This window comes from Pseudochaenichthys georgianus, unplaced genomic scaffold (assembly GCF_902827115.2).
Source record: "Pseudochaenichthys georgianus unplaced genomic scaffold, fPseGeo1.2 scaffold_436_arrow_ctg1, whole genome shotgun sequence".
Classification (NCBI taxonomy): Eukaryota; Metazoa; Chordata; class Actinopteri; order Perciformes; family Channichthyidae; genus Pseudochaenichthys; species Pseudochaenichthys georgianus.
In genome coordinates this window covers 54,629-78,452 of record NW_027263001.1, presented here as the reverse complement: position 1 = coordinate 78,452, position 23,824 = coordinate 54,629, and the positions used below count along the sequence as shown (strand labels likewise).

General features: G+C 40.4%; 1 protein-coding gene and 1 non-coding gene across 3 annotated transcripts; both read left to right on the top strand.

Moving 5' to 3' along the window:
- The first annotated feature begins 1,776 nt into the window (after window positions 1-1,776).
- copz2 (COPI coat complex subunit zeta 2) lies at window positions 1,777-19,943 on the top strand. 2 transcript variants are annotated; one of them, XM_034078487.2, is made up of 10 exons: window positions 1,777-1,886; window positions 6,076-6,144; window positions 6,880-6,964; window positions 7,680-7,771; window positions 8,980-9,035; window positions 9,814-9,891; window positions 10,024-10,075; window positions 13,310-13,348; window positions 13,956-13,988; window positions 19,059-19,943. In XM_034078487.2, the coding sequence occupies exons 1-10, from the start codon at window positions 1,869-1,871 to the stop codon at window positions 19,104-19,106; spliced, it is 570 nt and encodes a 189-aa protein (XP_033934378.1). In that variant the 5' UTR covers window positions 1,777-1,868; the 3' UTR covers window positions 19,107-19,943. The 2 variants fall into 2 exon arrangements, with proteins under 2 accessions (XP_033934378.1, XP_033934379.1); XM_034078488.2 differs by lacking the exon at window positions 13,956-13,988.
- A 1,111-nt stretch (window positions 19,944-21,054) lies between these two features.
- Window positions 21,055-21,127, top strand: trnak-cuu (transfer RNA lysine (anticodon CUU)). Its single transcript has one exon. It is a non-coding gene; the product is annotated as a tRNA-Lys (tRNA).
- The last annotated feature ends 2,697 nt before the right edge of the window (window positions 21,128-23,824 follow it).

Sequence of the window (23,824 nt, the reverse complement as noted above, 5' to 3'; positions counted from 1 at the left end):
GTATTGATGAAGATAGGATTTATTTTTAATGTTATTGTATAGTCATATTTCATATACTACTGTGACTATTCCAAAAGTACATCCTGTTTACTTCAAGTCCTAATGTAAATGTTTTTATTTCGTATTTTAAAGCGGATTTAGAAAATAGCTATATGAACTGAATGTATTATTATCATTATTATTTCTTATTTTAGTACTATTATCTTCTAATCATATAATTTATAATTGATTATTGAATATTTATTGTGTCACCTGTTGTCACAAGATAGCTAACCAATAACACATTTTCTTTCGGAACTACGTAAGCGTTTCCTTCCCTCTGATTGGCCTAGCCTGGTGTCCAGCCAATCACACTTCTCAAGCCTAAACATAAACCCAAACAACTCAGGTGTGACGTAATTCCAAGATTGGCTAGTTCAGGTTAATTCAAGAAGTCAGTCAGTCAGTCAGTCAGTTGGTCAACATGAATAAATGAATATAAGTCAGACCATCTCATTTGTCACTCAGACAAGACATTCTTAAAGCCCTATAAAATGACCTATAGTGCAATATTTGTATTCAGATTGATAGCAGACCACCTGAACTTCCATGGCAACACCAACGACATGTTTGTCCATCTGTCATCACCCCTGACTTCCTTATGTTGTCTGTGACTCTCAGGCCCATGCCATTGGTTCCTACTTGAAGACATACATTCTTTAAAGGTCCCATGACATGGCCATTTCCATTGATCATAATTCCATTGTTGAGGTCTACTACAATAGATTTACATTGTTCAATGTGCCAAACTCACATTGCTTTCTCATATTCACTCTCTGTCCTAAACGGCTTGAGATCCACGGAGCCGCGGCTGAGAAAAGATAAGTGTGTGTGTGTGTGTGTGTGTGTGTGTGTGTGTGTGTGTGTGTGTGTGTGTGTGTGTGTGTGTGTGTGTGTGTGTGTGTGTGTGTGTGTGTGTGTGTGTGTGTGTGTGTGTGTGTGTGTGTGTGTGTGTGTGTGTGTGTGTGTGTGTGTGTGTGTGTGTGTGTGCGTGTGTGTGTGGAGCTCCATGGCATGGTTACATCACTATACTCAGGAAGAAAAAAATTGAAAAAGGAAAAAATGTCCAACGAGGCGTTCTGGGGCGTTCGAGAGGTCTTCTCTGTGTTAGAGTTGTACTCGCTACAGGGTGCACTTTGAGGGTTTGTGACTCTGCAGACCGTTTACATGCAGAAAAACCTTCATAACACACAAGGGGGCGGGTAATAACCGGAAAAGCATGACATGGGACCTTTAAAACACTTCCAAAATGTGTCGTTTCCTTTTTTTGCTAAAGAAATAAATGCAGTTTCTAATAGTGTTACTTGAACACAAATAGTGATAGATTTTTTGGGGACTTTGTTAGAATCCAATTAATTAACAAAATTGAGCATTTATGGCATGTGAGTGTTGGATTAAATAAAAAGTACAAACTGTTTCATCCACTTTTATTGTATTAAAGAAAGGTCACGTATCAATCAGGTAATCGTGTGGATTACAGGTGTATTATTAAAAAAAATAATATATATATATATTAAGCTGCATACTTTGCTTAATGAGGTTTGCCACACATGAAATTTAGATTTAAGTATTGCTTTTTTCTGGAATTTGTTGAAAAATAGAATACACCATGTCACAACCTTATTATGTTAGATTGAACTGTAACCCATGGTACGGTACCCCCTGGAGGAGCACATGGACTTTTATTTTGAAAGGCCTCAGAGCGAGAAAAGGAAGACAGTCGGGAGTGCGCTTTGCTCCTGCGTAGCGGGACTGCGCCCGGGCGCTGATCTCGGTGTGACAGCTCAGCGCTGTCCACGTCAACACACCGATCGAGAGAGCGAGCAGCGATGGACTCCACGTCTCCGGTAAGAGCTCTCCGCCGTGACACCGGGCCGGGGCACCGGCTTCTTCACTTTACTGTCCCGGTGCTGTTTATGCTCTGCAGTTTGTGCATTCTCCACTGCTTTTATTATAGCGCGGGGACGGGGGACGACGACATCTGTTGCATTATGGCTGATTCGATTGGAGGAGGGGGGGGGGGGGGGGGGTGTCTGCAGACTGTTCTTAGATCAGGGACAGGTTGAGTTATTCCTTAATTAATGACCGTGAGTGTGACCTGATCCTGTTGCTGTGAACGCGCAGGCCTGATCGCACTGTTTCTCGAGCAGCTGGGATAGACACACTTTTTCTTCTTCTATGCGTATAATAATAGTAGAAACCGGGCTGGATACAGTGCGGCAATTTATAGCGTGTTAACTTAACTCTATTATAATAGAGAGTGCGAGTCGCTTCTGATATCCACTTATCACCGAGAGACCAGTCAGAGCGCAACAGGAGGATCAACAGGCGCACCGTGAGACCCGGTCCGAGACTTAGTCAGAGACCCAGTCCTGTCTGTCTGTCTATATCACACATGGCGTAGTTAAATGTGTGCTTGTGGTGAGCATATGTGCACAGACCGGTTGACGTGTAGAACAGAGAGTGCCACGTCCACCTCTCTCTCTCTCTCTCTCTCTCTCTCTCTCTCTCTCTCTCTCTCTCTCTCTCTCTCTCTCTCTCTCTCTCTCTCCATTTTCGATGTTACTTTATGGTTGTATTGTCATGACGCTATGGTTCAAACATGTGAATAATGAATTTGAAAGAAAACTAAATAAGAAAACAACGCTAAAACAATGAAAAGTGATTTACATTGGAGCATTTCTTGCTTTGTGACAGAATATTGTGAAATAGGTTATATTTTGAGGGTCAGAAAGTATGGGATTTTTTTAATCTGAGGAGAAATTATTTTTTGATTTCTTTGTACTTTGTACGGCTTTTGAAACATGAACATCTGTCTCAACTTCCTTTATTCCACATGCATGCAAATTGTCTCTCTTTTTTCTAACCATTCTCTCTTGGCGACTTGTGCCAATAGCAGTTTAGCACAGTTCTCTGAGTCTTTATCTAGTCAGGGTTTGTCTTTTTATAGTTGCTTTTATTTGGGTGAAATATTGGATTTATGCTTTTCGCTGGCGAATCATCCTGGTCAATTGGGCTAAAAGTTGCCAACAATGGCTAGTACCAATGACGCTTGACACATCGCAATAACTGTGCTGACAGGTGCTCATCGGACAGGCTGCTGGTCTAGGCTTGGTTTGTCACGGACTAAACACTCACTATGCTCAATTCACACCAAGCCGGACCGGTGTGTAACAACGGCTTGTGTATCTGCGGTGCTACGATTTGTGTTTTCCATTTTTTAAATAAAGAATACAGATTACCAAGTGTTTTGTTTCAACACATTTCACACACTTAAAGGTCCCATGTCATGGCCATTTCTACTGATCATAGTTCCATTGTTGAGGTCGACTAGAATAGATTTATATTGTTCAATGTTCCAAACTCACATTGGTTTCTCACAGCATCTCAGTATAGCATGTGTATTCACTCTCTGTCCTAAACGGCTTGTTGGAGCTCCTGCCCCCCCCCCCCCCCCTCCCTGTGAGCCCAGTGTGCTCCGATTGGTCAGCTCGGCCACTCTGTTCTGATTAGTTTTTCCTTGTACGATGTGAGGGTCTAAGGACAGAGGGTGTCGTATTGTCATACTGATATTCTGTACACACTGTGAAGACCACTGAGACAAATGTAACATTTGTGATATTGGGCTATATACATACACATTGATTGATGATTGATTGATTGATTGATTGATTAGTCAACCACCAGAGAGGTTGTTATTTAGGTGCACTTGAGGAAACTGCGCCATGATGCTGACCGAAGTGGAAAACGTCTGTTGCAAAGAAATTAGAAAGGTGGCCTAGCTGACAGTTACAACATTATGTAGCCAGCTAGCTGAAAACACCAACAGTAGCACACGACAGTATATTCCAAGATATACACCATACATACCCCACACCCTGCAGAACCTCCATAGCATGTACAGATTCGATTATAGACCTTTGAGATTTATATATACACAGTCTATGCCTTTGAGGCGTAGAACGGAAGAAGAGTAAGTTATTCTACTGTGTTTGATGAAAAATCAAATCATGGTTTGCTATATATGAATGATATGTTATAGGAGCAAATAATTCAGGGAAGAAAGGCTACCAAGTATTTCCATCAAACTTTATTTTTAGAAATGTACAAAATGAATATGTGTAAATATACATATATACACTGTAGATCATCCATTCCTCCCCTTATAGGCGTTTTCGGCATCTTGCCTATCGCAGCTTTGTAAGCTGGTGCCGGGGCTTTTTAGGACGAGGCAGGGCCGGCCCTAACCAATGTGCTGCCCTAGGCAAGATTTTAGCTGGCTGAGCGTGTGTGAGGAGCTCACTTGGTTCCCGGAAGAAAAAAATGGAAAAAGAGAATCCCCAACGAGGCGTTCTGGGGCAGCATAGACACGTATTTTCTGTGTTAGAGCTGTACTCGCTACAGGGTCTAATTTGAGGGTGTGTGACTTTGCAGACCGTTTACATGCATAAAAAGCTTAATACATATTTACGATAGAAGAGTTGTAACATTCTCCTGGAACTCTCGTAAAGTAAGCAGATATGCATATTGTGCAATCATTTTTAAATAGAAAATGATTTTGATTTGATTTTTGCATAATTTAAGGGGGCATTATATAGAAACTGACCTACACCAGGTCTCAGCACAATTATTTATCATAAGGCGCTTTCACACCAAGTACTTTTCCCAGGAATAGTTCCCGGACCTTTCCCCCGGAGCTTTTATTTCCTGGAATAATCTAGTAAATCGCGTTCACACCGGAATAAGGGAGGATTAGGCAAATGAAGCCGCTGACGTCACTTCTTCTTCTTCTGCTTTGGGTTTACTGGCAGGCCGCAAACCACTTCACGGCGTATACTGCCACCCGAAGTCCCCGGCCGGAAGTCCCCGGAGTTGGGGACTGGCTTCAGTAGAAGCTGCTGGGACTCCCAGTCAACGGCTAATAATGCTAATGCAGCAAATAAAATGGCGGCTTCAAAAAATCTTTTTGCCGTTTTACTGGGCGTGGTTTGCAATTCGCCCAGCCAATCAGAAATTGGAACCTTTTCCTCCCCAGGAAAGTACCACCTCTCTAGGTGAAAAGGTTCCCGAAAAAAAGTTCTAGTTCCAGATCTTTTGGTGTGAACGCTAAAGCCCAGGAACTATCGGAACTATTCCTGGGAAAAGTACTCCGGTGTGAAAGCGCTAATTAAGTCAAACAAGCTTCTTATTGAGCTCTGAAACTAATGCTGATGTTGGTATGTATTTCATTTATTACTTCTTCAGACAATAGACAGTCACCTCCAGTGACGTCGTTTTTTTTAACATACAATATGCTGAATTTATTTGTTAACCATCTCGCTGCGTATTTCAAGCAGTCATTAGTGAGGAAGTTAAACCTTAGTCCTGTACAGTAGTGAGATATTAAACATCAAAACTGCACGGTTGACGGACCCAACAGATTCAACTAGCATGCTGTACTAACCATTTGGAGTGACAATGGTCATTATTAAAACATTTAAAAGTTAGAAGCCTAAAGTTTCTCTGTGGAGTTTCCTTGTATGTTCATGTGTCTCATCCTTGAGACCTGACACACTTCTGGAGTGCATTTATTCCGTACTGTAAAACGTCTACCAAGCCAATAAGTTCCTGGTCTAAGTTCTGTGATACACTCCGACTGTGAATCTATGCTAGTCAGTGCATAACAGAACTTTGTCCCGGCTCTGAAAACTCTTCACACTGAAGGACTGACGGACGGACGGACGGATGGATGGATGGTCTACGGTCATCTCCCCTGCTGTGAATGAAATTCCACTCCAAAGCTGAATGAACTAACACAATAAAAGCAGCCTTGAGGTCTGCAGAGATGAAACAGACGAGTGTTGGAATGGGCGGCTCATGTGTGCACAGGGTGTTGCTGGAAAAGCTGTTTGATAATTGATAATAAAGTTTGATCCAACACACTTGTAAGGCATGACTGTATCTGTGTGTTGATGAAGTAGACCTCTCCCGGAACCAGAAGTTTCCCTGAGGTGACTCAGCAAATATTAAAGATGTCCTCTCTGTGTGTTGTTGCAGGAACCTTCTCTCTACACAGTGAAAGCTGTTTTCATTCTGGACAATGATGGCAACAGACTTTTGTCAAAGGTAAGAACCCCAGCAGGGAGGGTTCTGCAGATGGTTGGGTCCATTAACTGCACATTCATCCTAATCCAACATTACAGTGGACCATCCCAAGCTTGAATGTGAATGTAAAAAATGTTCTAGTCCTAAAACCTCAAAGTCTTTGGTATGTGGACTCCCAAGCCACATTTGAGTCTAAAATTACTTTTAAATGCAACTTTCAATATTTAAGAAATATGCAATTTTTGCTCTCTTCCCAAGAGTTCGATAAGGGGATCTATTGAGTGAACATTGTATGATGAGAGGAATATTAATAAGATTAATTTACAGAAAGTAAAGCTGCTATAGCGTTTCTCGAGATGTCCTCATGGCATACTCAGCCACTACCAACAGCTCAGAGAAATACATTTAAAGACTATGGCTAATTAGAAATGATGTATATTATCCAAAACAGGATGTGATTTGATGAAGATTTTAGGGATTCAAATTCTATTCAACAAAAAATTCCAGAGCGAAACTGCATCCGGCAGCGGCTCAGTCAGCAGGGGCTTGGACTGGGAGCTGTAGGGTCGCCGGGTTCAAGTCCCCGACCAGACCTAAAATATGGAGTGTGGACTGCTACTTGGAGAGGTCCCAGTTCACCTCCTGCCCTGCCGTGGTGCCCTTGAGAAAGGCACCGGACAAAAAAATGTCCGCATCATTGTATCGTGTTCAGTAGATAAAAGCCTTAACCCAGCAGTGTGTATGTGTGTGTTTCAGTACTACGACCCTGAGCTCTACCCCTCCATGAAGGAACAGAAGACCTTTGAGAGTAACATTTTCAACAAGACTCACAAAGCAGACAGTAAGTTGATGTGCCCTGCCTGTGTGTTCTACTGTACACTCACACACATCTCCAATGTCACCTGTTACACCTTCCACCTGCTGTGAGCCAGCACCAGCTTGTATCTCCACGATGCAGCCACACCGTGCTGCAGTAGTACTCGGCCTAACATGGAAGCAAACCTTGAAAACCCAGTGACTTTTGGATTTTCTGCTCGCGTTTAAACCATGTATTGTCTGTTCAGGGAAAGATGACGGATACTCCTCAGCTGATACCTCAGTCTCTGCCCCTGGCCTTCTTATCAGCATCCTCCTTTTGTTCTAGCCTCCTCCCGCATTACTCCTTTTCTCCTTTTTTTTTCTCCCATGTCATGCTATATCTCCTTTCCCTCCCTCCCTTTGTCCCGCTCCTCCCTCCCGTAAGCATCAGTTGTCTCCCTCTCTCTTTTCTTGTTCTACAAATGACCCCATTTTCTTTTTCTTATGTTCCCTCACCTCCTTCCTTGCTTCCTCCCAAATGTGTATCTTTTTATTTAATTTTCTTACACATTTCCTACCTTTACTTCCTCCTGCCTTTCTTTATCCTGTCCCTTCTCTATTGCCTCCTCTCGTGGTCATCTCCCTCTCTATTTCTCCTTCCCCCTGTCCTCCCTCTTGTAACATTCATCCCTCAACCTTTCCGTATCTTTATTATTGTGTGAAGAAGAGAGGTGAACCCATCCCTTTCCTCCCTGCAGATGAGATAGCGTTCCTGGAGGGGATGACCATCGTCTATAAGAGCAGTATAGATCTCTTCTTCTACGTGGCGGGAAGTGCTCAGGAGAATGAGGTAGGTACAAAATAGTTGATGAAATGAAGGTAATATGTGCATTTCGATAAATTAATGGTATTTTAAAGGACCTTTACTACAGTGTGTGTGAAGATATACATTCAAAGAACTTTACAACACCCATTAGCATTAACCCGTTCACAGACACTGAACACTCAATATAGCTGGGAGGGCTTTTTTTATGTCATGCTTGCTTCACCTGTTGAGAAGGCTCTGACTGAGCCACTGAGCCACTGAGCTACCCCCAGACTGCACACAGAGACTAACTGGGGAACAATGAGGCGCTTTGAGCAGCTTCCCTTAGGACAGGGGTGTCAAACTCAATTTCATCGTGGGCCACATTAGCATTATGGTTGCACTCAAAGGGCCGGTTGTAACTATATAAAATACATATATAAAAATACAACATATATATGAAATAATGTATTATATTATATTATTGCCTCGACATTGGATTATTATCGGATAGGGTAATAACTTCATAATTAACTACGTCTGAAAGCAGAAGTCCAGGGCAAATAATTGCAAGTCTCTTCAGTGTGCATGTCACAAAATGAGATGCATTGTGGGACATGTAGTTTATGGGCAACATGCTTCTGTAAAATAAGATGGAGCTTTATTAATCCCTGTGGGGAAATTCAGTGATTTAACAGCAACAGGGTAAGATTGAAAAACAGCACAGCACAGATTCACACAGATTAATACAATTAAGGATAAATCAAAGATAAAAATGTAAAATGATAAATAACTATAAAATGAGAAATTAATTAAAATGAACATATATAGATATACTGTAAAGTAGCATGTAACCGTATAGTAAACGTATTATATTCTTTGCAAGCTCTTGCGGGCCACATGAAATGAAGTCGCGGGCCGGATTTGGCCCCCGGGCCATGAGTTTGACACCCCTGCCTTAGGAGGTGGTGGAGACCAAACATAGAGCTAAAATAAATGTGCCAGCATGTTGGCTGCTGCAACCTTTACAAAGTTTAAGTGTATTTTTATTTGAAGGGTTTTCAGCTGCCACCTTCTAAATGGCCAAAACATTCATTTTACGTACACATGGCACAGATGAATGCTAGTGTTGCTCTGTATATAATACTATGTGAACACACCATATCAATCAATGGGATTTTAAGCCTGTTATGGAAGCAAAAATGGTGTCTTCAGAATCTAGCTCAAGCATTGTTTTCTTGTTCTCTCTCTAGCTGATGCTGATGTCCGTACTGAACTGCCTGTTTGAGTCCCTCAGTCAGATCCTCAGGTAAACTCTCTTGTGGTGTCTGACAGATGTATTTAATAATAATGACGTTTTTTTTACAGACTTATATTCTGTATATATTCCATACACATGATCATAAAGCACTGTCATGCATGCAGCCTCTGAACATTGCCACCCCCCCACCATAGCCTCTCAGAGAGGTCTCCATTTTGAAATTAAAATACAGAACTTTGTAAAGGTTTCACAATTAGGTCGCTGAATGATGACACAATAACACCTGGTGCTCATTTTTAGATACATATTTAATATTTTACAAAGCACCTCTTAGGAAACAGGTGTTGTCCATGTTAAATTACACTCCAGCCATTGACCACACGATGAATGACCCTGATATCAAAGTTGGACATTTTTATAGAAAATGTGCTATCCACGACAAAAAAACGACATCCTAAAAAACAACGTTAAAATGTATTTGCTGTGAAGCACATGTGGAGTTGATAACTTTGCTAACGTTAGCTTGCTACAAATGAACAAAGCCAAACTGTTTTAAGCTATACCGTGTTCACATTGTTTCCTTCTTAAAGAAATGCCTCTACCGAATCCCAATAAAACCACACCTTTTCCTGTTTACTTTTATACAACATATTTGACTTTTGGACTCGGCTAGCTTTTCCCCCTGATAACAGCTAAGCTAAGCGTCTTGCTCAAGCGTCCAACGTGTTTTATAGAATATTAAACTGTTCCTTTATGTTAAGTTGAGGCCATGTGAAATACAGATTGTAATAGTAATATAATCAAGATTGTTTGATTTGTTCTGCAGGAAAAACGTGGAGCGGAGGAGTTTACTGGACAACATGGAGGGAGTGCTGCTGGTTGTGGATGAAATTATTGATGGAGGGTAAGACAGTGTGTGCAGCTGTTTGGACGTACTCAACAAACTAACATAGGAATTAGCTTTGCTCAGTTAGTCCTCTATTCATTTGAATTGTTTTGTCTATAAAGTCAAGCTTGTTTTTTATCCCGTCGCCAGGGTGATCCTGGAGAGTGACCCGCAGCAGGTCCTACAGAAGGTCAACTACAGGGTAAGAAGACTGTCAGTCACGCTACGTTGTAACAGGTGTTCATTGATTTCATGTGAACAGAAACCATATCAAGAAGCTGTTAGTGTGTCCTGTTCAACCTCACGCGCCGATCGTACTCTTCTGATTGGTCAGCTAATGTCAGAGCCAGCCTGTGGCTTCGAACTTATCATTTACATCACAGATAGGGATTCAAAGGTTTATTGTCATATCGTATACACAACTACGGTGTAAATCAAATCAAATCAAGTTTTATTTATACAGCACATTTATAAACGATGTTTGGTGGAGCCAAAGTGCTGTACATATAATAAAAATAGCCTACAGTCGAGACACTTTACAGCAAATACAACAGCACAGATTGTTCAGAATATCAGTATGAGAAAAACGACACCCTCTGCCCTTAGACCCTCTGTCCTTAGACCCTCTGTCCTTAGACCCTCTGTCCTTAGACCCTCTGTCCTTAGACCCTCTGTCCTCAGACCCTCTGTCCTTAGACCCTCACATCGTACAAGGAAAAGCTTCCAGAGAAAACCCACAGTTTAAGGGAACATGGGAGAAACCTCAGGGAGAGCAGCAGAGGAGGGATCCCTCTCCCAGGACGGACAGACGTGCAATAGATGCCGTGTGTAAATCCAAGAGATAATACATTTTACAGCATATAGACCGAATGATAGGAAATGCATGTGTCTGTAATGAGAAGATGAATCCACGAGGATGTCAGTTACAATCCTGAGGAAGCCATCAGGGAAGCAGCATGACGAGACCCAAGGCAGGACCGCAGAGACAGGTTCAGCCACGACCCGAAGTCCACGACTTAATCCAGAACTCAGGATAGAGGATCCAGGACACAGGACTACAGCAAGAGGATCAGCCTCGACTCCGGAGATATAGATACAAAACAAGAACAAAGATTTGGCCGGGTTAATCGGAACAAGAGAAGACACAGACACAGACAGAGAGGGAGAAGGTCATTGGATCAAAGTTATTCTTGATAACCCTCTAGAAAGATCTCATGAACTTCCCCACTCAATCTATCAAGACCCGAGCACTTCTATTAGAAGTCCAGGGTAAAGGCACAGGCCGGCGCATACCGCTCATGGAATCCCTCACCATATGAACTCTGACCCCTCAAGTGAAGAGACACCATGTGTCAGCTCCTTTTTAGAATAGTATTTATTCTCTTCTCAGAGAAACAAGGGTATGAAGAGAACAGCCAGGAAGAGAGGCACAACGTGACTACGTGAATGCACTCTCCTAAATATTAAACGAGTAAGAGGTGAAGAAACACAAAGCCAGACATTGAAAAGAAAAGGCACCATCGTGCTTCCCCTTAGAATAGGGTGCAAATTATGAAGACCCAAATTATGAAGAGGGGACATGGGATACTAGTGAAGAGGGACAACAGTGAGAAGGCCCAACGTATCCAACGTACTAGCACTCTCCAAAGAGACAGAAAGTCAAAGTACACGCCGAGAGGCACAACGTGACTACGTAAATGCACTCTCCCGTATAAATGAGTTCAAGGGAAAGGGGGTGAAAAACTAAATTAATCAAAAGAAGGAAGTAGAGAGGCCTAAATGCCCTCTCCCAGATTCAGTTAAAGGAAAGAACTGGGGAACAAACAAGTACAGCAGGAAAGGCCCGACGAGTCAACGTCAACACACTCTCCTAGAATAGTTCAAGGTAAACGGGGAAGGAAGAATATAGTGAGAAACAAGAACGCTTCCCCTCTAGTCCAGGGAGAACATGTGGGATAAGAAACAGAGATGGAGCACAACGACTTATCTCTTCGTCAGATGCACTCCCCCGCCTGGATGAGTGACTCTGTGCCCCATCCCCCTCTACCGGACCTCAGATCCGCAGAGGGAGAGGGGAGGGACCAAGCCCAAGGGGGGGTTTAAGGTTTTAAAAGAAAACCCAGCAGAGATCCAAAAATGGATGAAGAAGTAATTACAAGACGGTTTATAAAACCAAGAGGTTATTCCTCATATTTCTAAAATGTTCTAATCTAATTCAGGGTTATCCCAACTCAGCTCCGAGCACCCAGACACGGCAACCAGTCATGTAGTGTAGTGTGTAATGAATGAAACACTTGGGTCACAGGTTCCTCAACAATGCAATAACGACATAAAACACATTTAAAAAAAACAACAACAATTAAAGTAGTGCCATCTCGTAGCAAGAAGCCAATGGAGCGGAGCAGTGATGATGTATGGATAGGCCGATCCTTGATTTAGCATCGCAACGGCTCCTTCAAAAGAGCAATAGGATCTTTCTTTACGATTTTGGAATATTGAAGAGAATAACATCTTTGGTGCAAAAGCATTTATGATATTTACACTTTTTGTACAACAGGATCATATACACATACCAACAAAAACTGTATAATAGTTTAAGCGTAAATACAATCTCCAGAAGTAAATAACAAACGTACTGCTGCAAACCAACTACATCAGTCGCACAACTTCACGTCACCACCGCTAAGCTAAAGGCGGCTAATGTGTGGCGTGTTGCAGACATGTATATGTGAGTGGGGTATGAACTTACATACTTGATGTTGGATAACATTAAAATCGCTCAAGCTTGAATCTATCCAAAAACATGTTCAACAAGCCATTGACTTTAAGACGAGGGAACCCAGAAGTTCTTAAATTCTAACTCATGTCCAGGTTTTAGCACTGAATCCTGCACCACACTATTGCGTCGCTATACATTCACATATGCGTTGTAATTGGCTGTGGATGTCTCTACAGCAGTGTTTCTCAAACTTTTTCATACCAAGGACCACTTAACCAATAAAAAAACACTCGCGGACCACCTAACTCCACAAATATCCAAAATCACATCGTTTTTCTATAACAGATTACAAATCGCCTGAAAATGGTACAAACAAGTGGCAACATGTGTGATGAAGGTGTTGCGCTGTGCTATATCATACAATTGAAAGTGAAACTTAAGCTCGCTCCATTACGGAGATATTCCCGCGAGAGTGCGTAAAACTTTAATTTATTATTTTATTTAAAATGTGAAATTGTACCAATATACTCACGGACCACTAGGGGGCGCTCACGGACCACCAGTAGTCCGCGGACCACACTTTGAGAAGCACTGCTCTGCAGTATCTGATCTAGTCCTGTTTGTGCTGCTCTACCTCTGAGCTGTGAGTGTGTACCAAGCAGTTTGCATAATTTTTGCATTTGACTTTTTCCATAATAATGTCATTTTGTTGTCCAGGCGGATGACCACCCATTATCGGAACACAGCGTGGCCCAGGTAACACACTCCTACACCCTAATGACACTAAATGTGTACACACATGCATATGACAAACACACATTTAGTAAGTGCACTAAAAAACACACAGAAACACACATATTGCATATTAATGAACACGTTTCCCAGCAACAAGGGGTGCTCTAATGTGTTGTCGTTTTACTGTTTCACGTATTCCTGCTCGGAAGTTGGGAAAAAGGACCAAAAAGGGCACAAATGACAAACTCCACGTTTATCATAAATGCAAATGCTAAAAACATGTCTGACTTGATGACTTGAGTTCTATGCACATGAAACATCAGCCAGCTCACCCGGCTGCATGCCAACGCTGTTCTAACCACGCATGTTAAGCTCGCAGCTATGGGTGATGGATACTCAATGGATGAAGCACTGCAGCTCCCTACATGCTTCACAGGTGTAAAAGTGATCACTCCTCTGCTATTAATGTTAGATTGAATAACATTCCATCACCACAAGTGTTTTTCTGATATACTTCCCTTTTTCTGCTTTCTGCTGGTGTGCAGAAATGAACATGTGCATGTGAATGTGTGTGTGTGTGTGTGTGCTCATGCTCTAAGCTGTTCTGTATCTGTTGCTTTCCTGACAGCACATAACAGAGAAGCTGGCTCTGACCACTAACGTAAGTCTAACTTCACACCAGCCTTCACGTTGCTCTGTCCTGCCTAACACGTATGATACTATCACTACTGGGCTACTGCACTCTGTTAGAAGTGTCTAAAGGTCAGATACATTGCATTTAGAAGGACTAGCATGTGTAGGAGAACACAACACAACAGGTTACGCAATATTTACACTAGGGTCATTGCTCTAGTTTGGAGGTATAGAGTGGTGTAGGAATGAATCCTAAACCTGGAAATAAGTTAGGATATTAGCATTTCCGGGTTCCCTCGTCTCGAAGTCCATGGTTTTTTAAACATGTTTCTGGTAAGAGTCCTAAAATAAGGTCTGTGTTAGCACAAGCGTAAGAGATGTTTATGTTTTGTTCTACGGCATTAGATCCTCAGGAACATTAGCCGCCTTAGCTTAGCGGTGGTAATATGAAGTGTTGCAACCGTTATGTGTTTGTTTTTAGCCTATCCTTAGCTTTTTACTTTTGGCAATTGCTTCAACTATATAAAAGTGGTGTTAATATGTGGATATTATGAACAAAACGTGTTAGTATCATAAACGTGTGTTTGTCATAGATTCCCATTGACTTTGGTCGAGGGAGCCCTTGTGATGCTAACTTCAGGGTCAGCCTACAAAAATACTTCATCACCGCACCACCGTGTAGACTAAAGACTCCGGAAGCTTACAGCAGGGGTTTGAAATGGAGGAGTTTTTATACTGAGTGAGCACACACATGCAAATATGACACATAAATGTTTTAGTTAATTACTGATGACATGTATAAGCTTGGGGGAGAACCACATTGAGATGTTGATGACAATGATCATAACGGCCCGTCCACACTACAGCTTCGACAGCTTCAAAAACGGTTTCCAACGCGTCTGCCCATTCACTTTGAATGGGGTGACGTCACTTTTTGCCGAACTGCATTGTGGGAAGCAGAGCGGAGCTTTCCTGGCGTTTCAGGCTGCAAAAGTTGAGCAATGTTCAACTTTTGAAGCTTCTGAAGCTTTCGGTGGAAGCGTCAGCCAATCATATGCCAGTACAAGCTCTAGCTAATTAAACCGCTGCTTGTGTGTCAGGGGCGGGAGATTCATGTGATTGGTTGTTGGTCGAGCTTCAGACACGCCCAGCTCCAAGCTTTTTTTGAAGCTGTAGTGTGGACGGGCCGTAAGTGTTAAAGGTACCCATGCTTCCGAAAATAATGATGATTATATGATACTAAAATGTACACCTGCTATTCAGGATTAGCATCAGTTTGGCAGGAGTTTGTTTTTAGGCTTATGTGACTGCATTTCCCAGCATCCCACACTGCAGTGAATGGCTTCTGAGTTCCATGTGCCCCCTGCTGTTTAAATGAAGAACTACATGCTCAGTCTTTAAATAAGGTCTTGATTAAGAAGTACAAATAACTACAGTTGATCATGTACATCTTTTGACAAAAAAAGGTTGGTAACGAACTCGAGAGGCTTATTTTAGACATTCTTTTGATTTGAGTGACTTCTGTTTCTCAGTGACCTTTCACCCTTGTTATTTCCCTGTATTAAACCTAGGGCAGAAACACTTTTTGTTATGTTCCATGGAATGCTCTTAACATCCCGATAGCAATGAATACATTAAATGCTTTGACAATAAATATATACAAATATTTCATCTGTGGAAGCCGTGGCGCTGTAAAAAGCACGACCAATTATCTGCCCCGGCCCGCGTCAAATAACTGGATGGCCTACCTGCCTGTCAGCCTTCCACCTCGTGCACACATTTATCTCGTGCCCTCATTGGTCATGTGCGCGTTCGTGCGTATTGGAGGAGGGGCTCTGTAAGGAAGTTTGAAGGAAGGGGCAGATTTTTCTCGGTTGTGTACTTTCAAATTCTAGCACACTTGAGCTGGTTTCTCCAAAATCACTGAATAATTTATAGGAATTGTATTTGATCATGCGAAACATCACTATGGGCATAGATATGTCTCATAATTATTTGTGTGAACATAAAAATAATTTGTGTGTAAATATGTGATTTGTAAATGTAAAGCACCATCCACAAATGCATTTAAAAGATTTGCAAATTATATAGCCCCCCGGGACCCAGAAGTGGCGTATCGCCTGCACTTCAACATCAACGAAAGTGCTCGATATATGCTGTATTGAACCAATAAACTAACACAAACTAACTGTATCACTATAACATGATGATGATGATGATGATGATGATGATGATGATGATGATGATGATGATGGTGATAAAGAATGCATCTAACGTTCCGCTGTTCATTATAATAAAAAACAGAGCATTAAACAAACCATCATGCTCTTACTTTGAAATCATGCGGAAATGTCGTCATCAGCAGGCCATCACGTGGTTTCCGAAAATAACCGAGTGACACGAGTAGATTTTAGCCGAGACCGGCGGAAAATATAGAGGCTTCTCAATACTCAAATTTCCCCTCCTCGACTCCTCGACTCCTCGGTCCTCCGGTAGTGACCCGGAAATGAATTTCAGCGCGCCATTTTGAAGGACGTCTCATTTCTCTAAATGCACACCGAGGACCGAGGATCGAGCGTCGAGGAGGCTCTCTGGAGGAGCTATAACCGAGGATACACTGATGGTTCCTCCACGGCTCCTCCGCGGATGCATTTCCGGGAACGGTGGAGGCGTGACACACGGCCGGACTTATCTCAGCCAATGACAGCTCTGCATGCAACCCCTGGATATTATTTTAGAAACTGCTCTCATCGCAACGCGATGTTTACAGTGAGAACAGCTGTGAGGTCCTGCAGAAAGCAGAGCAGTGTGTAAAATAAATATCACTCAGTATAACAGACCTACTCTCTTTATTTGCTTTAGTTTAGTAGATATATACAAACAAAGAGTCGATATTTTTCTAAGAACATTTAGTGCTTCACATACTAAAATACACAACGGCTGTAGCCTGATTATGCTTTAGGAGCTTAGGTGTGTGTGGTACTGTGTGTGTGTGTGTGTGTGTGTGTGTGTGTGTGTGTGTGTGTGTGTGTGTGTGTGTGTGTGTGTGTGTGTGTGTGTGTGTGTGTGTGTGTGTGTGTGTGTGTGTGTGTGTGTGTGTGTGTGTGTGTGTGTGTGTGTGTGTGTGTGTGTGGTACAGTGTGTAGGTATGTCCTGTACAGTGTGTAGGTGTGTGTGTGGTACAATGTGTGCGCAGATGCGGCGGACAGACAGGTCTCAGTTGGTTTGGTGTCCTCTGCTTACTTTTAATACTTGCAAATACAACTTTTGGCCCGTAATTTCAATTCCCCATTTCAGTCTCTGATTGTGTTACGTTATTATGAGAGTGCTCTCATACTTTAAATTGCATATATTTATATAAATATATTTGTGTGTGTGTGTCCGCATCTGTAGCCTGTTATTGTCTCATTATACCGCACTCTCAATGAATTCAAGGTAAATATGTGGGGGAACAATGTTCAGCTGATCTAACAGAGATTATAAAATATGACAAAACACTCGACAGCTGATGCAGCTGTTGCCACGTAATAATGAACGGACGTCGCTTTAATATGACCGCTCAGAGGAGAGGAGTTCTCATTTCTTTAAACGTCTGCTGCTTCCCCTCCTCTTTCCCCGGTTCCCCTCCTCGGTCCTCCGCTCGCATCTCCTGTGGGCGGGACTAAGTCTCGAGGAGGGGAGTCGAGGAGGGGAGTCGAGGAGGGGAAATTTGAGTATTGAGAAGCCTCTTATGTCTCAAAATTCCGTGTGTGTAAAAAGACATCCACAAGCAGAAATGTGAGATCCACGAGCAGAGATTTGAGATCCGCAAGCGCATTTTTGGTCGGCAAATACAAAATGGATTCACAAATGCCTGATCGAAAGTTGTAAATGTTAAAGAGATATTCACAGATCTTTTTTTTATTTGTGAAAATATTTAGCGTATTTGCAGATCCGTTTTACACTTGCACATTTATTTGTGAGTTTGCAAATCTTTTAAATGCATTTTGTGGATGGTGTTTTACATTTACAAATCACATATTTACACACAAATTATTTTTATGTTCACACAAATAATTATGAGACATATCTATGCCCATACGTCACTGAGATCAACGAAATCAGCCGTTTGAAAAGGTTTAAAAATAGATTTGAATTCTCTGATTGTATCTGATTGTATATAAAGAGGGGTCTTTTAAAAGGCCAAATGACTCCTACCTTAAAATGTGTCTGCTTAATAATCTTTGTTATGATCGTAAACACGAGGCTGGACAAAACAAAACATTTCTCAAAAAGAATGTCAAACGTGTAAATGAACCTTCCTGTCCCTGTGTGAACAGAGCGTGACCTCTAGTGTTTGAACAGTGCTACTACAACACTGTACAACTTGTATACACTCACTCCAAACATGTGTTTTATCATCAAAATAATGATCATTGGCATACCGTTTGCTGTCCATCTCTAAATGACAAACCCTGGTTATGCATTGTAGAAATTTAATACACATATTTTTTACCTGAAAATAATTATCACTGTCAGCCAAACATGTATTTAATGGTTCTCTCACACAAAAATCAGGCTTTCCTTAGTTAACTGCATAATTGACAAGACTTCTCATAATGTACTGTATTATATTCCGAGGTGGAAAAAGCATTCAGTAAAAATCCAAAAACCAATCTACTACCAAAATAGTTAGTTACTATATAAAAAGTCTTATTTTACCTATGGGCATAATGATTTCCCATTACCGTATCATATTAGATTACTGGATTATAACAAGTGATGCATTCATGTGTTTTTCACAGCTGGTACATCTGATCCTATTTGAGTGATTTGTGTACATCACCTGGGTATTTGAACCTATACTTGTATGTCAATGCTCATGTATGAGTTGATCTACTGTATATTTGTGTGTCTGAATCTGTAAAGTAACACAAGCTCTCAGATAAATGCAGTGAAGTATAGAGTAATACATATCAATACATTCAAACACTGATTATATTTCATATTTCATCTGGTTTAGGTTTTAATTTGTACTGTATTTTCTTTTGCTGCTGTATTACATCTTGCTAAATTATATTTGTCTTATCTTCTTTTGTTCTTTCTTTCTGTGTACCAGGTTCTGATGTCGGCCAAGGAGCAGATCAAATGGTCCATACTGAAATGACCTGTTGTAATTCTTATTTAAGTCTAGGAGTGAAGAGAAGGTGGTGACAAGCCTTTTAGCCAAGAGGCTGCTTCTAAAGCACTAACCAGCCAGTAGTAGACATGTTGTGGGTTGGCCTTTTGTTACATTGTGTGTGACATGTATTAATTTATTTGGTTTGAGAGAGTTATAGATTTATCATTTGACGGGCCAAAGGACATCAGGGAAAGAAAGGAGAAGACTTGGGTCCAGCTGTGCTTCTGTAAAGTTTGGTTAGTGATCAATTATTTTGAAATCAACTTTTATTTGAAAAAAAAAAGAAAAATACAGTTTTTTCCCAAAATGTTACAATCTATTTAGGGGAATAAACATTCATTTGCATCTTAAATCAGAATAGATACTGGAAAAAAGTTAAATATCACATAACAAGATAAAGGTATTTTCATTTGAAACATGTTATTTACGAAAATATAAGTTCAAATCTTTTGTGCACTGAAATGCTGAGTTTAGTCAAGTTAGATAGAGCCTTTTAAAGGAATGTAAAGATGCCTTGTTATGACACTAAAGAAATGTTAGCACCATGTGGCCACATGTTACTGTCCGGCAATCCTTCATTTTTTATAAAGTTGAATTATTATGAAGCTAAATAAGGATCCAAACATATAATGTATCTTAATAGTCAAAGAGACATTGAAGGTTAAAAAAAATGCAGATACTTTTATGGACAGAGTTATAAAGAATATAATGTGTATTTTCTGAAAGCTTGCTATTCAATATTTTCTTAGTTAAAAAAGCCAAAGACATTTTGTTTACATTTGGATGTTGTGAGACTGACGATTAATAAAACATTTGTCCTCATTCAGTGTCCTCTTATTCCTGATTTGATTTCTTAATTATTTATTTATTTTTTATTATTTTATTTTTATTTAACCTTTATTTAACCAGCATTGAGATAAAATCTCATTTACAATGCAAAAAAAAGAAAATATGTTTGCTTTAATCCCAATGAAAAACAGTCATAATGTCACTAGTTTATAATGAATTTGCTCTCTGTCCAATCAGGATACAAATCTAGGACCCTTATGAATATTAACGAACGTGTGGGTGTGGTCAGGGAGGTTATTGGTAGAAACGTAGCGCCGTCAGCAGGTGCCTGCTCTCCCCCAGCCAATCGTTCGTTCTGCTTTTTTTTCTGATGGATGTGATTGGCTGCCTGCAACTGATCCAGAAACAGTCCCAGACTAAAAATAATTTGTAACTGAGTAAAAGTAAAAAGAAACACACAGCAGAGTTATATTTGTAATCGTTTAAATAATTCTAATAAATACATGTTTAATAAAAACTATTATTATTTATAAACTTTGTTGACTGACTCAAAATAATTAGCTCAAAATAAAAGTCTGTTAATGGTTAAAAAAAAAGGTTTCAATACATTTTCTGGTTCTAAATAAGTAATACTTATGAACAAAACTGAAAAAAAGACACACGTTAAAAAAAGTATCTCATACTAGAAACAATCCTATCTGTATATTATGTAAAGCTATATGCATTCACAAAAAGCCACTCTACTATCATTATCACTTATTTAGTGATAATTTGAATAAATATAACACTGGATAAGAGTTGGGGTTTAGATCTTGACGACAAAAAGACCACAAAAAGCTTTCATTAGACATTTCAAAAATGTTTCTGTTTATGATCTGTTGTTTCTCACGTTCACTTTTATTATGGAGAGCAATAATTCAGAGAGAGTTTCTCTGTCAGATCATTCGTCCAAATGTCCATTCAGTCACATAATCAGGCTCCTGACAGATTATCACTGCTCATCATTATTTCGGTTATTAAATCATAATTCATAATCACAATATCGATACACTGACGAAAATAATGTAGCTGTAGTCCACAGTAGGCCATAGCTGTCTCTGTTATGACTTTATTTAAATATCGCCACCAGATGGCGGTCAACAACGCCCGGCTAGCTCAGTCGGTAGAGCATGAGACTCTTAATCTCAGGGTCGTGGGTTCGAGCCCCACGTTGGGCGACCATCTTTTGTTGTGACAATATTGAGTATAATGCCTCCAAATGCTGCTGGATAGGGACGTAGTTATCTTGTGGACACAATGTGTGACATTGCAAAGATAATAAAGTATACGAATGTCTCCTATTTATTTCTTATAGATGTTAATTTACGTTTATACTTTTATTTGTTTCTTTTGTCTTTTACTTCATTCAGTTTGCTCCAGGGATAGGGAGATCCTTGCCTTCTTCTAATTGAGGATTTATCACAGTAGTCTGATCGATTCTACTCTATACTTTTTACAGTCCTGCTTTAGAGTGCAGTTAACAGCACTCTCCACCTAATGAACACTTACAGAGTTATTCATGAATACATTTATAATTAGGAAAATTAATAATGAAAACAGTTTGTTATTGTATTTTAAGATATTTTCCGGATTTAATTATTCACGATTCAGTAATTGTTCCCCTTTAAAGCTGAGTTCCCTAAGTCCTGAATGAAAGTATTGGACAAGGGAAGTCTGCTGTTTCAGACAAAGATCTTGCAAGTTATCACAAGTTATTAAAAACACATATGAGAGACACATCTTATACTAAAACATGCATATGTGAGGAGAATGTAACATTACTGACAATAGTTATTGCATCTAATAATTAGGAAATGCATCTTTTCCCCAAAAGTTGGTGTTAATGTATATCAGTTCTGAATGCATATGAGTATTTGCTGAATCTTCTGAGAACCTGTATCTCCCTACCCTACTGCATCAGCAGGCAGACACATGTCAAACTTGATTTGATTTCTGCAGACTTGGGAAAGGCAGCCATTTGTCGCCATCTGGTGGTTTATGTCTGTCATGGAATGCAGTCCAATTCAGCATGAACACCATACCTGTTCAATTATTTATATGTACTGAAGTCGGACACATATTCATCTTTCTCCATATGGTTTTATGAATTGGGGATCATCTAACTTCCCAAATATAAGGCCAGTTGTAATGGAGACTACTTGTAAGTTGTTTTCCAAAATAGGCTACCTTTCTATCTTCTTCCCTGCTCTTCAGTTTCCTCATTTGTTGCAACGCAACCCAGAACAGATCGCTGACACAATGCACACATCTCAAATAGCTGTAATGCTTAACAAATAGAGTACACACATCACACCATAACATAATAGTAAACCCTATGAGTAAAGCGTGGTGCTGCTGCCCCTTCAACAGAATTGGCAGAGTTCGGGCTGTTTGACACTGTTTGTCCACGCAGATTTGCCATAGTTTTATTTATTGCACTGAAAAGTCTATGAAGAACAACACGTGTTTTGCCTTCTCAATTATTTAACTCTACTGAACCTTGAAGCATATGTGTCTGTAGATTATCAGCTTTATTTATTTTAAATACTTTTTTAAGAATAGTTATTTAAAACAGTTGGATATGGATGGAGGTAAATTGAAATAATGGCAATGCTAATCACATTAGCTTGTCTATGGCGTTTGCAATGGTAGGTTAGCATCCAGGCTAATGCTTGGTCAGCTGTGGTCTGTGCATGGAAATCTTACATTTGTGTGTTAATGTTGTTTGCAGGGACACATTATTCAATGTGAGTTAATGTGAAAACAATTATAAACTCATTACACCTTGTAAATGTGTGTTTCAGTTTTAGAAAAATGACTTTAAATATAAACTCTAAATCCTAAACTTGCACTGTCTCGTTTTCATTGAAGAAACTGTTAGTTATCTGCCAAGCTAGATATCACATTAACATTCCAGTGAGGACAGAAGATGGAACATTTCTTATTTTTAAGACCTATGTTTTATAATACTAAGACCTGTGTTTTGAATTGTGAATACCATGTGTCCTTTAATGAAGACATGTGTCTTCTAAAGTGAATATACAGTAAGTGTTCTATAGTAGGCTACAGACCTGTGTGCTGTATAGTTCTGTAGTATGAATGTCTCCTGTATTAAAGACATGTGTTCAATTACAATAATCGATGTGCTCTACAGTGAAGACCCAAACACACTGTTTCCCATTGACTTCATTAGGAAACAGATGTCTGTAATTCAGCGTATTTATATTTTTAAGCAAAATCAACTCCCCAGTAGAAACACATGAATGATGTGTTCTAGTGAAGACCTACGTGTTCTATATCAAAGACCAGGAGACTGGCATGTGCATGTGAACATTCTCCATGTTGGTGTTCTTACAGCGTTCTTCTATTCACAGACATATACTTAGTTAAGATGTGCGATTGTTTGTGTGTTGCATTACAACAGCTGAGAATATAGAAATGATTTGATAAAAAGAGTTGCATTTCTTTCTTTCTATATCTAATTGCACCTGTACTTCTTCTCACATCTTGCTCTATGCCTGCCTTTCCCAGAGACCACATGTCAATCAAATGACCTCACACATTGTGCTGTCCTTTTCTCACTACAAGCATGGAGTCATCAGCCTGTTTTCTCTCCCTCCTCATGTGTCCTGCTCCTCTGCCTGCCTGCTTTATATAATGCACAGCAGACCCACACATGCTGGGATTGGCTGGGGGTAATTAGCATACAGAAGCTGATTGGCCAGGACTTTGACAGTGACAAATTGGCCTCATGGTGATTGGGTAATGAAGTTGTGATGTCACTGGATATGGGCTGGGCGAGTGAAAGGGAGAGTGAGGATGAGAAAGAGCAAGAGAGAGAGAAAAGTAGGAGGGATTCAAATGATAGAGAGACC

Bases quoted from the DNA above. Each gene is read 5' to 3' on its own strand.
- copz2 (XM_034078487.2), top strand. The intron at 6,145-6,879 runs GTAAGAACCCCA...TGTGTGTTTCAG, and splicing joins GCAACAGACTTTTGTCAAAG to TACTACGACCCTGAGCTCTA. The intron at 6,965-7,679 runs GTAAGTTGATGT...TCCTCCCTGCAG, and splicing joins CAAGACTCACAAAGCAGACA to ATGAGATAGCGTTCCTGGAG.